Below are 16,504 nucleotides of genomic sequence, written 5' to 3'. Positions count from 1 at the left end.
CGTCGGCACCGCGACGCCTCAACATGCCGCGGTGTTGGACGACTGCGCAACGTGCGTTGGCTCTCATAGTAATTTCGTGCAGTGCTTTTAATAGAGATGGGAAAAATCTACTTGAAAAAATAACCGTTAGTTAAAATAATGTTATTGTTTGGTTTTTAATAATTTATTTGTTACATTTTAAGTCATTCATTGACATTAGGAAACGTCACATCTTTCATAACCTTCATATGTCAATTATGAAAAGTAGTTTTATGTAAAAACTTGTCGAGTTTCAAAGAATAATTTATTAATTACTGTGAAAACTGACTCATTATTTTAATTAAATAGCATTTAAGACTTATAAACAGTGAAAACAACATTATTAAAGACACAGTTATTTGAGTAAGTCCATTTTCTGGCTTTTCCGTTTGAATATTATTTTTTTTAGTTTAATTTCAGTTTTCTTAGTGTAATAATTCTGGTTTTATATCGAAAATCGTTTTTTTCGAGTTATATCTGATCCAAAATTGATTATTCTGAATTTAATTTAATCCAAAATCTAATCTTATGGACGTAATTCTCGGAAAAATCATTTTTTTTTTGATTATTAGTTGAAAATTGAATTAAAAGACCAAAATTCATTTTTCGTGATTGGTTTGGGTTGGAAAATGACTTTTCTAAACCAAAAAATGTCAAAAATTGGAATTTATGCATGTAATTTGATCAGAAAAGGTTTTTCTAATTTCATTTTGGTGAAAACTTGTAATTACTTAGTAGAATTTCGTGAAAATTGGTCAAAAAATTAACTTTCATCAGTTTATGAACTTAATTTGATAAAAAAAACTAATTTTTATTAGTTTTATTTGGTCATAATTGGCTTTTTCGTGTTTTTATTAATTGAGTTTAGAGAAAATTGGCCTCCCTTACTGTACATTGTACAAAAATTGGCTTTTTCAAACTAACAATTGTCAAAAAATTGTTTATCTAAAGTTGCAGTGCTCAAAAATTGGCTTTTTTTGAACTTGAAACGGTCAAAAAATTGGTTTTATCGGTTTAATTTGGATAAAAATTAAATTTTACAGAAATTATTTTTCAAATTTGGCTTTTCTATTTACTTATTTTAATTTGGTGAAAATGATTTTATATCTTTTGTAAAAATTGGCTTTTACGTATTTTTATTAATTGATTTAGGAGAAATTGGTTTTTTTTACAACTAAAAATTATCAAAAATCAGGTTTTATGAACATACAATAGTGAAAAATTAACTTTTATAAACTCACAATGCTCAAAAATTGGTTTTTCTATATTTAATTGAGATAACAGCGTGTTTCAAACATTTGATTTGCTGAAAAATTGCCTCATTTCAGGGCATACGAAAAATTTGATTTTACCAGCGAAAATTTACTATAAATCTGCTTTTATTTGGCTTTTTCTTGGTTAGTTAGATTGAAAATTGTCATTTAATAATTGAAATTGGTTTTTCCAACCGAAAATTGGCGTTTCATAGTTAAAAAAGTCGAAAATTGGCTTTTCATGTTTAAATAGGTCGAAAATTGGCATTTAACAATTCACATTGGTCAAAAAAGGGTTTTTCTGAATGAAAATTGGCATTCCATTAATTAAAATTGTCCAAAAAATGGTTTTCATGAATGAAAATTGGTTTTCCATAGTTAATTAGGTTGAAAATTGGCATTTTATGATTCAAATTGACAAAAAAATGGTTTTTCGAAATGAAAATTGGCCAAAAAATAGTTTTTCTGAATAAAAATGGGCATTCCATTAATTAAAATTGTCCAGAAAATGGTTTTTATGAACGAAAATTGGTTTTCCATAGTTAATTAGGTTGAAAATTAGCATTTTATGATTCAAATTGAGAGAAAAATGGTTTTTCGAAATGAAAATTGGCCAAAAAATAGTTTTTCTGAATAAAAATGGGCATTCCATTAATTAAAATTGTCCAGAAAATGGTTTTTATGAACGAAAATTGGTTTTCCATAGTTAATTAGGTTGAAAATTAGCATTTTATGATTCAAATTGAGAGAAAAATGGTTTTTCGAAATGAAAATTGGCCAAAAAATAGTTTTTCTGAATAAAAATGGGCATTCTATTAATTAAAATTGTCCAGAAAATGGTTTTTATGAACGAAAATTGGTTTTCCATGGTTAATTAGGTTGAAAATTAGCATTTTATGATTCAAATTGAGAGAAAAATGGTTTTTCGAAATGAAAATTGGCCAAAAAATAGTTTTTCTGAATAAAAATGGGCATTCTATTAATTAAAGTTGTCCAGAAAATGGTTTTTATGAACGAAAATTGGTTTTCCATGGTTAATTAGGTTGAAAATTAGCATTTTATGATTCAAATTGAGAGAAAAATGGTTTTTTGAAATGAAAATTGGCCAAAAAATAGTTTTTCTGAATAAAAATGGGCATTCCATTAATTAAAATTGTCCAGAAAATGGTTTTTATGAACGAAAATTGGTTTTCCATGGTTAATTAGGTTGAAAATTAGCATTTTATGATTCAAATTGAGAGAAAAATGGTTTTTTGAAATGAAAATTGGCCAAAAAATAGTTTTTCTGAATAAAAATGGGCATTCCATTAATTAAAATTGTCCAGAAAATGGTTTTTATGAACGAAAATTGGTTTTCCATGGTTAACTAGGTTGAAAATTGGCATTTTATGATTCAAATTGAGAAAAAAATGGTTTTTCGAAATGAAAATTGGCCAAAAAATAGTTTTTCTGAATAAAAATGGGCATTCCATTGATTAAAATTGTCCAGAAAATGGTTTTTATGAACTAAAATTGGTTTTCCATGGTTAATTAGGTTGAAAATTGGCATTTTATGTTTCAAATTGACCAAAAAAATGGTTTTTCGAAATGAAAATTGGCTTTTCCATTCGTAACTAACATTCAAGAATGAAATTTATAGATTTTATTCGGTCAAAAATTGACTTATTCCATGATAATTAGATCAAAAATTACTATTTAAATCACGATTTCATCAAAATTTGGTTATTTTGAACTTAACCACGAATTGATTCAAAATGAACTGACTTTTCCAGGGGTGATTACATCATATGACTTTTTCATATTCAATTTGGACGAAAATTTGGTTTTTCCAAACTCATTTTGATCAAAAATTGTCTTTATTTAGACGGAATTCCATCTAAAATGGCAATTTCAAAAACCATCGTCCCCCGATTAATTTCACCGGATTTTTTGTTAAATACGCGCATCATCCATCTGGATAGTTGCGTTTTCGACGGAAAAATAACCGTTCCAAAATAACGTATCCCTCGTAACGACCCCTATCAAATATTTTTCACGGCGCGCCGCATTTCAGCGTTTTCAGTAGTGTCGATCAAGCTGGCGGTGAAAGAGGTGCGTGCGCTTTACTTATTTTTGGTAAATTTCATCCAGTAACCATGTGTGTTACCAACAGAGACGATTGAAATTTCGCCGACTCGCCCCGTACTCGCCGTCGAGAAAGGTGTGTAAGAGTGTGTTTCATAGGGGGTTTCGATTGTCATTTGTCAGTATCGCGCGTGAGGGTGCTGCTGCGGCCCGAAAAAATGGGCCGTACGACCGGGGGTTCTCCCTCGGGCTAACCAATTTTTTTCGTGGGCCACGGAAATAGGCCATGGCCTTTTTGGTAACGGCTTGGACCACCCTGCTGTGGCTAGCCTCAGGTAAGGACACGTTTTTCCTTATTTTTCTTTCCGCACCGTTTCCATTCAACTTTTTTCCAAAATAATATGTTTTTCCCCCGAATTCATATTCAAATATTATCTTTTCATATGTTTTATAAACATTTAAAACCCGATTTTGTTAATTTTTTAGTGGAAAAGTCAGTTCTTGCCAAAATTTTCCAAATTATCACATATACAGCGCAATTTTATAACAATTTTTCGACATTCAATTTGAAATACAAGAAAGAAAAATCATTTTCTTGATAATTAAACGTTTTTATAATTAAATTTTCGTACTGATGACCGTTTAATCTGTTTTCTAAATATTGGGATGTTTGTCCATTTCAATAAACTAAAATCTAGTGTAGGACAAACATCTCAATGTTAATCAAACAGATTAAAAAGTCACCAATATGATAAAATAACGAACCAATACCGTAGAAACATCGCTTGAGGATGTACAAGAAACTTAAATTGCAAAATTTTGCAAAATTATGCAAATTATGATGGTGGTTTCTTATCTATTCCTTTTGCTGCAAGATCCAAGATCATTGCTTATTGTAGAAGATGAAATGGATAATAAAAATTCCATTAAACCGATACAGTTCAAATATATTCCGAAGATCTGATTGAATCGTCATATTGAACAACGTGGACGTTGTCCTGTTCAATGTTAAGCAGGATTTATAATGAAACTGATACTGATAAGCCCTTGGATGTAAAATTTGCTCAAACCTCGCACTGGTTAATCACCGATAACGGATTTTATCTATAAATCATCTGGAGCTGCAGGTTTCGTTTCCGGGAAACTCAAATTCTTTATTTGATCGTAATCTTTGTTACTAGTGCTTTGTTGAGGTTTAGTTTAAGTGATTTTTTGGATTTTTAATCTCCTTCAAGAGCAATTCGATCCCTCCAAAGCTTTTCGATGTCGTGCTTGTAGAAGAATTTGTTTTTTTCTTCAAAATAATCGCATTCTATTAATTAAAATTGGCCAAAAATTGATTTTTATGAATGGAAATTGGTTTTCCATAATTAATTAGGATGAAAATTGGCATTTTATGATTCATATTGACCAAAAAATGGTTTTTATGATTAAAAATTGGCATTCCGTTAATTAAAATTGGCCAGAAATGTTTTGTATGAATGAAAATTGGTTTTCATTATTTAATTAGGTTGAAAATTGGCATGTTATGATTCAAATTGGCCAAAAAATGGTTTATCTGTATTGACATTTACCAAAAAATGGTTTTTCCTGAATAAAAATTGGCATTCCATTAATTCAAATTGCCCAGAAATATTTTTTATGAATGAAAATTGGTTTTCATTATTTAATTAGGTTGAAAATTGGCATGTTATGATTCAAATTGGCCAAAAAATGGTTTTTCTGATTAAAAATTGGCATTCCATTAATTCAAATTGGTCAAAAAATGTTTTTTATGAATGAAAATTGGTTTTCCATGGTTAATTAGGTTGAAAATTGGCATTTTATAATTCAAATTGACCAAAAAATGGTTTATCTGAATTAAAATTGGTCAAAAAATGGTTTTTTCTGAATAAAAATTGGCATTCCATTAATTCAAATTGGAAAAAAAATGTTTTCTATGAACGAAAATTGGTTTTCCATGGTTAATTACGTTGAAAATTGACATTTTATGATCCAAATTGACAAAAAATGGTTTTTCTGATTAAAAATTGGCATTCCATTAATTCAAATTGGCCAGAAATGTTTTTTATGAATGAAAATTGGTTTTACATGGTTAATTAGGTTGAAAATTGGCATTTTATGATTCATATTGACCAAAAAATGGTTTATCTGTATTAAAATTGACCAAAAAATGGTTTTTTCTGAATAAAAATTGGCATTCCATTAATTCAAATTGCCCAGAAATGTTTTTTGTGAATGAAAATTGGTTTTCAATAGTTAATTAGGTTGAAAATTGGCATGTTATGATTCAAATTGGCCAAAAAATGGTTTTTCTGATTAAAAATTGGCATTCCATTAATTCAACTTGGTCAAAAAATGTTTTTTATGAATGAAAATTGGTTTTCCATGGTTAATTAGATTGAAAATTGGCATTTTATAATTCAAATTAACCAAAAAATGGTTTATCTGAATTAAAATTGGCCAAAAATGTTTTTTTCTGAATAAAAATTGGCATTCCATTAATTCAAATTGCCCAGAAATGTTTTTTGTGAATGAAAATTGGTTTTCAATAGTTAATTAGGTTGAAAATTGGCATGTTATGATTCAAATTGGCCAAAAAATGGTTTTTCTGATTAAAAATTGGCATTCCATTAATTCAACTTGGTCAAAAAATGTTTTTTATGAATGAAAATTGGTTTTCCATGGTTAATTAGATTGAAAATTGGCATTTTATAATTCAAATTGACCAAAAAATGGTTTATCTGAATTAAAATTGGCCAAAAATGTTTTTTTCTGAATAAAAATTGGCATTCCATTAATTCAAATTGCCCAGAAATGTTTTTTATGAATGAAAATTGGTTTTCATTATTTAATTAGGTTGAAAATTGGCATGTTATGATTCAAATTGGCCAAAAAATGGTTTTTCTGATTAAAAATTGGCATTCCATTAATTCAACTTGGTCAAAAAATGTTTTTTATGAATGAAAATTGGTTTTCCATGGTTAATTAGATTGAAAATTGGCATTTTATGATTCAAATTGACCAAAAAATGGTTTACCTGAATTAAAATTGGCCAAAAATATTTTTTTCTGAATAAAAATTGGCATTCTATTAATTCAAATTGGCCAAAAAATGTTTTTTATGAGCAAAAATTGGTTTTCATGGTTAATTATTTTGAAAATTGACATTTTATGAATCAAATTGACAAAAAATGGTTTTTCTGATTAATAATTGGCATTCCATTAATCAAAATTGGCCAAAAAATGGTTTTTATGGATTAAAATTGGTTTTCCATGGTTAATTAGGTTGAAAATTGGCATTTTACGATTCAAATTGACCAAAAAATGGTTTATCTGAATGCAAATTGGCATTTCATTGATTAAAATTGGCCAAAAAATAGTTTTTATGAATGAAAATTGGTTTTCCATGGTTAATTATGTTGAAAATTGGCATTTTATGATTCAAACTCAAATAAATTCAAAATAAGCCTCAGTTTAAGCTATTGCTTCTTCATTTGAGCTAGTAGTCACTGGGATACATATCTGGACTATAAGGTGGATGAAGAAACGATTCGAAACGTAATTCGTTTAATTTAACAAATCGTTTTTGACTATTTCGGAAAATACTTTCTCAGGATCCAATATACACGCATAATTGTAAATAAACTGCCTTCCGATAAGTAAATTTAATGTATTTTTTTTTTAAATTTTCCCATATATTCAACATCGTCGTTTATTTTTTATTGCTACATTGGCCGTCGCAAATTTCAATTCTAAGAAATTCTTTTTTTCCATCGGGAGGCAAAATCGATGTCTGATATTTTTTTGCCAAAATATCTGTCTGAATTCGCGGTGGTATGATTTCGCGGACACGGGGATGTTAATAGGTGAATGAATTTTTAAAACAGGACAGGACCGACTCACATATCGATCTTCACAATAACGATAAATATATTAAATTTTTGTTGCAGTAATCGGTTTTTTTTCTAAATTTCAGTAATTTCAGCAAATCTTACCAACTAAAACCTTCTCGGGCTCTCGCACTTTGTCCGTATCTCTTCATTAATACACTTCCAGGACACCTCTGATTCTAACATTGAAACTTCGTACACGTTTCTGGGTGTACAAGTTTCTCATTTGGTGTAATGGAAGACTGGATGATTGCATTTGAATTTTTGATAGCAATTACGATCACCAAATCAGTTATTGGTGGATTTGGAGAACGAAATTTACATTTCAACCAAATTTTTCAGATTTCTCTTGGACGAAACAGCAAGGAGTTGTTCGTAAATCTGTAGCTCGATTTCCAAGGATTCTCAACTGAATACAGACCCAGAATTGAGCAGAAACTTGGACTAGTAACTCGCGCATAAAGTACTTTTTTAGCCTAAATCTTTCTCTTAAGAATGATTTAAATAATTACTTGAAAATAAATTTTTTTTACGAATTATTTCGGTGTAAAATTATTTTCAATTATTTTAGAGTACGGTCCTGTGTGCGGATGAGGCAATACGAGTGGAATTTGAAAGATTCCCTAACGATGTTGCGGCTTCCCAGAATAATTTCAATTTAACGACTATCGTCTCTTTGTTTTGCCGAAACTGGGCCAATTAAAACCGATTTATTGTTTATCAAATAGTTTATTGATACTACAGGGTAAAACAAAATTAATGACATACGGTTTTTTATTTATTTATTAGAGTTTGAATAAAATAACGTTTTGAGTTTTCCTCAAATCGATCTTATGGCTGTAATATAAAGTCGATGGCTCGAAAATTTATGCCAATAGCTTCCGTCTCGAAACGTACAACGATATTCGTGTTCTGAAGACATTTAACCGAACAAATTGATTCAAGAACGAATCGAAAATATTTTAAGGTTAAGTTTTATTATTGGTTGTCAAATTTTATTGATTTAAGTTTTTTTTTATAGTTTTTTGTTCAAAAACGAATTATTTCTCTATTTTTTTTTTAACTTTTGGTTCATTTTTGGTTTTGATAATGATCAATTTTAATTCTAATAACTGAATCTTTCGATAAATAAGAATTAAATTTATAGAAACGGTCACGGAATCATTGTTATGAACCTCGTAACAAAATTTTCGTTACTACGTAAAAAATATATTTTTTTAATAAATATTTATTCAATAGCTACCGTGATTACTTGTAATCAGGGTTATTTAGATCGTTATATATACATTTAACGAAACCCAATTATCCTTTTCTCTGAGTTTTTCCCTTGAAAAGCGCCGCGGGATATTTTCTTTCGTAATTTTTGCCACCGTCTATAGTAAACCGATTCTATCTAGTATTCAAGTTCAATGCGGATTAAATTGGAAGGGTCAAGGTACCAAAAACTGTGATACACACACTTTTACAAGAAACAAACAAAAATTTTTGATTAAATCCTTCACAAAACCAATAATTTGTTCCGTAAACCACAAGTTCTTCGATACAAACCTGTAGAAATCTTTCTACTGCCAAAAATTGATTTTACAGTCATTAGAAAATAGTAACGAATCGTTAGGGCGGTTGATTCCAACAAGATGTCGAACTCACAAAATGGCCGTCTCAATATTTGAACGAAGGTAGTTCGGGAGACGTGGATCAATGAAGTGGCCACCTAGGTAACTTAATCTTACCTCAAAACATTCAAAAAATGGTACTTACGTCAACTTTTACAACTTGTAGAACGAAAACTCTGCGAATTGCAGCGTCCTATTTAAAAAACTATCGATGGCGTTTAAATGTGTGCGTAACTTTATGTTAACCCTGTATATTTAAAAATATAGAAATTTTGTATCGGATTCTATTGTAGCAAAACGTCTGCCAGGTTTATCGTCAAAATATCTGTGTGTTTTATAAATAAATCCCAGATTTTATTTATGCAGTTGACCGAAAATAATATGCCAAAATCTTTTTCGAATTGTAAATATTGGAGTAATCAGCCGACTAGACTGTGGTTCGTCTAAAAAGTGTTATTTCATGCGGAATAGGAATTTCTAAAATAGCTTACAACACGATCGATTAAAATGCGCTTGTTTGTGATACTTTACGTAATATTAGATTATCTTATTGCTATTTCGAAAACGTTTACCTCTTCTTATTTATTGGTGAATGTCTTTTATCTCGTGTGTACTTACGTCCTCATTTTCTTCTTCTTTTTTACCGTACAGTTTTGTGAATATTGGTTAAGTAGGTTTTGTAATATGGCTGATATTACAGTGGGTTTTAGTTCTAATTTGATTTGAGAAATCCGAATCAGAATAAACATTTTTTGATGAGATGGCGGTGAAAAAGCCATTTTTGTCAGAATTAAATTTGGGAAGGTCATTAATAATCAATTGTTGTCCAAATTTCATTGAGAAAAACTATTTTTGATAGAATTGAGTTGAAGAAATCATTATTAATATAGAAAGGCCATTTTTTGTCAAAATTAACTTTGAAAAGTCAATTTTTGTGCAATATTTGTGAAGAATTGATATAGAAAGGCCATTTTTTGTCCAAATTAACTTTGGAAAGTCAATTTTTGTGCAATATTTGTGAAAAATTGATATAGAAAGGCCATTTTTTGTCAAAATTAACTTTGGAAAGTCAATTTTTGTGCAATATTTGTGAAAAATTGATATAGAAAGGCCATTTTTTGTCCAAATTAACTTTGGAAAGTCAATTTTTGTGCAATATTTGTGAAAAATTGATATAGAAAGGCCATTTTTTGTCCAAATTAACTTTGGAAAGTCAATTTTTGTGCAATATTTGTGAAAAATTGATATAGAAAGGCCATTTTTTGTCCAAATTAACTTTAAAAAGTCAATTTTTGTGCAATATTTGTGAAAAATTGATATAGAAAGGCCATTTTTTGTCCAAATTAACTTTGGAAAGTCAATTTTTGTGCAATATTTGTGAAAAATTGATATAGAAAGGCCATTTTTTGTCAAAATTAACTTTGGAAAGTCAATTTTTGTGCTATATTTGTGAAGAATTGATATAGAAAGGCCATTTTTTGTCAAAATTAACTTTGGAAAGTCAATTTTTGTGCAATATTTGTGAAGAATTGATATAGAAAGGCCATTTTTTGTCCAAATTAACTTTGGAAAGTCAATTTTTGTGCAATATTTGTGAAGAATTGATATAGAAAGGCCATTTTTTGTCCAAATTAACTTTGGAAAGTCAATTTTTGTGCAATATTTGTGAAAAATTGATATAGAAAGGCCATTTTTTGTCCAAATTAACTTTGGAAAGTCAATTTTTGTGCAATATTTGTGAAAAATTGATATAGAAAGGCCATTTTTTGTCCAAATTAACTTTGGAAAGTCAATTTTTGTGCAATATTTGTGAAGAATTGATATAGAAAGGCCATTTTTTGTCCATAACGAATTTGGAAAGTCAATTTTTATGCAACCCTTGTCAAAAATTGATATAGAAAAGCCATTATTTTTGTGAAATTATGTTTGGGAATGTAATTTTGGTCCAATTCAAATCTTGAAAAGCAATTTCTGTCCAAATGGAATAAAAAAAAACTACTTTTCGACAAAAACAAAGACAGTGAAGCCATTTTTTTCATTTAGTAGTTAAAAAAGTATGTTTTGTACAATCTAAATTTTGCAAACACAAAATTATGCTCAAAACATCCATTTTTAGTCCAAACCAAATTTGTAAAAGCCATTTTTGGTCCAATTTAAAATTAAATAAGTAATTTTAATTCAAATTACAATTAAAACAGCCATTTTTGAACAGAATTGAACTCAGAATAAAGAAATTGATAAAAAAATCGCTAACTTTATGCATTAAATTATAGTTTCCATTTTTAATTTATTAAATACGGTACTGCATACATCTCCCTGCTTTTTAAGGTATAATCCTGTATCAGGAACAGTTACAATCAACTCCCCATTGTTATTCGAAAAGAAATTTCCGCGTAATTTATCCGTAATTGAAAAGAAATGTTTTTACAACCTTGAAATGCAAGTAATTTAGAAATTTCTTCATATCAACCGAGAAAAGTATCCTGCAGTGACGACCTTAAGGTTTCAAAGGCAACAGGATAATAGGGACACAGCGGTCCAACATTATTTCATAAAATAATCGGATAAGGGAAGGTCATTACAGTCGAACTGTATCCAAATGTAAAAAAATACTCAGAATTTGTACGTTATATTTAATTAAAACACTTCTTCGATATAATGATGAATCGCGACGGTTTTCAACCATGTAGAAAGATTTTAAGTGACCTAGGAGCGAGTTCCGGACTGTATTGAGGATGATCGAATACGTCCCAACTGTTTTCGAAACGTGTTGTTGATTTTAAACAACTTTTCCCAATAACTTCCGATATTAACCGGTTTTTTAGAGAATTTCCATATGAAAAATAAAACTAGGAATCGTGAATTATCGTAAAATCCCAAAAATAGCCCCGCCTCGAATATAACCGCCCCTTTTTCTCGCCCCGTACAATTTTTTGTAGTCAAATTTCATTGGTTGAGTGTTGAAACCTTTTTTCGTTGAAAGATGGCGCCATCACGCAAATATCACGATCGTTTTTAGTTACATTTTAAATTTTTTATATTATTTATCTTTTTTAGCACTTTTTGGGGATAATGTTTTCAAAAAATCCCGATTATAGGGGGGCTACTTTCGGGATTTTACGGTATAAAAAATTTCCTCGTATGTTTTACTTTTTCAGTACACGATAAAACATAATGACTTGACACGTTTTAAACTGATATGCGAAAAACGAAAAGTATATACTGGTTACAATTATTTAACACGACAAAAAAACCACTTTTACCTCGAAAAGTTTCAATTTCTTTCAAGTCAGCTATGCTGACATCAAAATGTATGTAATTTAATTCTCGTAATTTGTCGAAATAGCAAGAAACAGGAAATTGTTTAGGTTGATATTAATTTGTAATAGTTTTTAACTAATTTATAATGCAACTTTCTCAAAATCTTTCGATTCGTGAGAAAATATTTATAATAAATGACAGTTCTCACTCTTGTCTATCGAATAATTGCGCATTTCAAGAAAAACAGCTGATCTACGTCAAAATGGCGGACGTGGGGTAAACAATCGATTTCATCGCATTAATCCGAGTTCTTTTTTGTTTATTTCCGAGTTGTTTTGCATTGTTTTTGTTATTTTTTGGTATTAAAACGAACATTTTTAGAGAAAACTATATATATTTGCATTCAAACTTTTGAAAAACATGAGTGAATACTTTCCAAGGTTGCAAAAATGAAAAGTACAAGGTTATTGAATTTTGCTTACTCAAAAAATACCAACAAATCCACGTTTCGTATTTTTTAAGTAGAAATTGTAAATAAGAAGGTTAAAATCTAACGAATAAATTAATAAACCACACAAAAACTTACGGAAAAAGCGTTTGTTTGCCCCACGACGGCCATTTTTAAATCAATATCAGCTGATTGAATCATATTTTGGCGCCAATATGTAACGACGTTTTTACAAATGTGTCAATAAATGTAAAAATGTAAAAAGCAAACTGCTCCAGAGCTCATTCAGCGAATACATGATGTTGTCTATGGTTTACTTTAAGTTCTGTGATCAGTTGTATTTTGTATGGATTCAGGTCCAAGTCGCGAAGTAAAACGGCACGAAAAATTACGATTTTTTCGTCAAATCTTGGGATTAGTTAACATCGAGTCAAATCATCGAAGTTACGGTTATGAAAATGATAGATGACGGCCAATTTGACAGGCGACAACCGTTATCAACTCTAAAAGTTCATTCTCGCGTAAAATAATGATTAGATCCGTTCGATTTCAAAACATTTGTCGTTTGTGACATTACTTTATAATAAAATTAGCTAACTTTGAATTAAATGTAAAATCCATCGTCAATAATCCAATTTGAAATGTATCCAGCTCAGTGGTTTACTGTTACAAAGTATGATTATACTTTCTTGATAGTTTCCATTGATTTTTAAAACGACAAATCGAAAAATAACATGAACCACGTTATTTTCACAACAGTTGATTGAGAAAAAAATGGTAACAAGTAGAAAAACCCATTTGCCGTTCGTTGACTCAACAAAAGCATACGACAACGCTCCTCTTAGTAAAATCTAGAAAGTACCGATCTAAACGTAACTCTGATTCGAGCATCATAGAAACCCTATGCTAAATCCTTCTCAAAAATCAAAATAAACAACCATACCATCGAAAATTACTTGCAATTTGCAAAAATGGTTGAAATTTCAATGAAAATTTCTCGACTTGTTGTCGGAAACTTTTATACAACCCTCGTAACATTGAGGTTAACCTCACCTAACATTTTGTATCAGATAGATTGATTCGAAAATTTATATTTTGCGATAACCCTCGTAAAAATATATCTTCTATTTTATAATTAATTTTATCTACGTTTTTCGAAAAAAATAGAACTATGTTTCAAGTAAAATTCCTTTTTGGAAATAAACATCGGGCATTTCAATTAAAATAGAGCATTAGGCGCAGAGCCTCCGAAAACTAATTAAAGTTTTAATGGAATTGTTGAAAAGACCAAGAAGATTAAAATATTAAGTAATCAAGATTGTTCGCGTCCAAAGGAATACTTGGAATGTTTCAATTATTGCAGAGGTTGACATCGAAACAAATTTATTTTTGAGTCGACACGTATACATAATACATTGATTAAAAAAATCGTTTTTCATTTAAACAGAGCAAAATTATGTACGTGATTCGTGTTTGACAACGGGTTTAATTTCCAAAGAACATACGCGTTCCGTGTTTCAACAACCTATTAGATATTATCATGTAAAGTTTCTATTTTGTGACTTAAATTGGATAATGACGAATTAAAGTAATGAAATATCGTCTAATAAATTACCAAATCTTATTTTGAAGGATGAATATAATCCCTTTTCCATTTAATTAATATAAATATCATAGACAAATGTAATGTATAGAGGTTTAGCTGTCAATTGTGTATTTTTAATAGATAAAATTAATCATTAGTTGTATGTTTTCTTGTATGTTGTTTCTAAAAAGTGATTTTTCAATTCCAATTAGATAATATTGTATTAATTATTCGTATATCGTAAATTATTAACAATGAAAGGATGATTATAATCCTTTTTTTAATTTAATCAATATAAATATCATAGATACATATAATGTATAGAGGTTCAGCTGTCAATTAATTCTATGATTCTTTGATATATTTAATAACATCAATTTTATGTTTCTAAAAAATGATTTTGTAATTGAAATTAGATAATGATGAATTAAAATATTGAAGTTTTCATATATCGTGAATCATTAACAATGAAAGTATGACTATAATCATTTTTTTTATTTAATTAATATAACTTTCATAGATACTTGTATTGTATAGAGGTTTAACTATGATTTGTGCATTTTTAATACAATATTTTATTTGATTAGAGTAGACAAATGTGTTAGTATATAAAAATGAATTAATTTCTTAATCTATTGCCTAATAACAACATAATCACGATCATGGAAATATAATTTGACTATAATAAAATCACACGGTAAACAGAAAATGATCATCAGCCGGTTTATTACTTGGCTGTAATCCAATTTTTTCTTGCAGCTTTCCTTTGATAAACCTCATAATGACCTACCTTAGTTTAAATTTTCATGAAAATACCAGCATACGTGTGCTGAAAAATGAACGACCTTGAATACTAATTCTGAAATCTAGACATAAGTGATCTATCATCAACGCATAAAACGAGAACGTACACAATTTTTTTTCCAGGGGATTAAAATTCCGATAAATATTAGTGAATTGATACAAAATATTCGTTTAAACTTATAAAATAGATAGAGATGTTCTTTTTTATCGTTATCCTTAATCCAAGATAACCAACAAAATCAAAACTTTTCACTAAAAAGCTTATTGGTGTAGTACGGAGTAGCTCGAGAGTAACTTAATCAGTTTTGATGGTGGTAATCTATGGGATTGAGTTTGATAATTGATTGATAGCAAGCAATGCCTTGTAAATGAGTGTATTATGGTGGAATAACTTGAATTATTACTGTTTTAAACTTTCAATGATTGCTTTTCTTCCCGATAGACGTTTTATGAAACTTGTTTAACGAATTTAAATAAAACAAAAAACAGGAAACGATGATTTATATAAAGAAAAAATTGTTAGAACATGGGGACATTCTTTTATTTTGGTACGACCGTATATAAGATATTTCTAGACAGTAACAGCAGTAAAAACTATCGATAAACGATAAAATTGGTTTCGAATATTAAATGTCAAATAAATAAAGATTAAATTGACCTTTTTAATTTGCGTATGAGACATCGATATTGTCGTCTATTAAAATTTGCGCATATTTGCATCAATGCGATTTCGAATAATCCTCATCGAATGTCGCATCATCTATTTAATGCGTGAAAAATAACAAGGGACGTAATATTCGAATTTCCCGCTCAAATTTATTATTTAGCTCGAATAAATATAAAATCGGATCTACGTATATAGTGGTGTGTGGTCGAAATTGACATTTATGTGACTCTTTTTTCATATATAGTATCAATTACTTTATTCCATTGATATTTTATTCTGTATGAATGATCCCAGCCACTAAAATGTCAATCACGTCAAATGTCAAATGTAGTTCAAATTGTACTGTGCTTGTACGCGCTATTAATGTCGTCAAACGTCAAACGTCAAAAACGTAAACTCACTTTTCCAGTGTAGCTTTCCATAACAAACAACTTTAAAACATTTTCCTTGGTTTATACTGTTTATACCAGTTTTGAGACAAATATAACTGTCAGATTCACTTGAAATTTTGACAGATTATGTCAATAACATAGCGCAACCTATTAATATAAGTGTCAACTCTTGAAATAGTGGTAAAATAAAATTATCGAAAAGAAAAAATTAGTTTTTTAAAACCGATTCTATATTTTATTATAAATTTGTGTTTTCTCTTTATTTTTCAAAATATTTCTTGTTCTGTTATTTATAATTTAAGGTCATTTACACCCGCCATTAATAAAACGCTTCAAGTAATTTCATAATCTTCAATAAAATTAAAATTCAGCAAAAAGATTATAATAATTTCGCTTATATACTAGAAATATCATAAAATAAATAATAATAACACATTTCATATTTAAAATCGAAAAGTTTCATCTCGAAAATTACAATTCAAAATGTTAGGTTAGGTTAGTCGTAGT

At 29.0% G+C, this 16,504-nt stretch overlaps 1 protein-coding gene across 5 annotated transcripts in view; it reads left to right on the top strand.

Annotated features, from left to right (window-relative positions):
- Positions 1-3,331: 3,331 nt before the first annotated feature.
- Positions 3,332-16,504, top strand: part of LOC130895141 (protein kinase C-binding protein NELL2-like) — a 66,032-nt gene continuing 52,859 nt past the window's right edge. For all 5 annotated transcript variants that reach the window (XM_057802310.1, XM_057802309.1, XM_057802308.1 and 2 more), the window contains exon 1: positions 3,332-3,670. In XM_057802310.1, the coding sequence (XP_057658293.1) occupies positions 3,622-3,670 (49 nt within the window). In that variant the 5' untranslated portion in view covers positions 3,332-3,621. The remainder of the gene's footprint in view (positions 3,671-16,504) is intronic.

The sequence above is a fragment of the Diorhabda carinulata genome, chromosome 6, assembly GCF_026250575.1.
Source record: "Diorhabda carinulata isolate Delta chromosome 6, icDioCari1.1, whole genome shotgun sequence".
Classification (NCBI taxonomy): Eukaryota; Metazoa; Arthropoda; class Insecta; order Coleoptera; family Chrysomelidae; genus Diorhabda; species Diorhabda carinulata.
The sequence above is the reverse complement of the archived record's forward strand: the minus strand, read 5'-3'. Positions and strand labels throughout refer to the sequence as shown.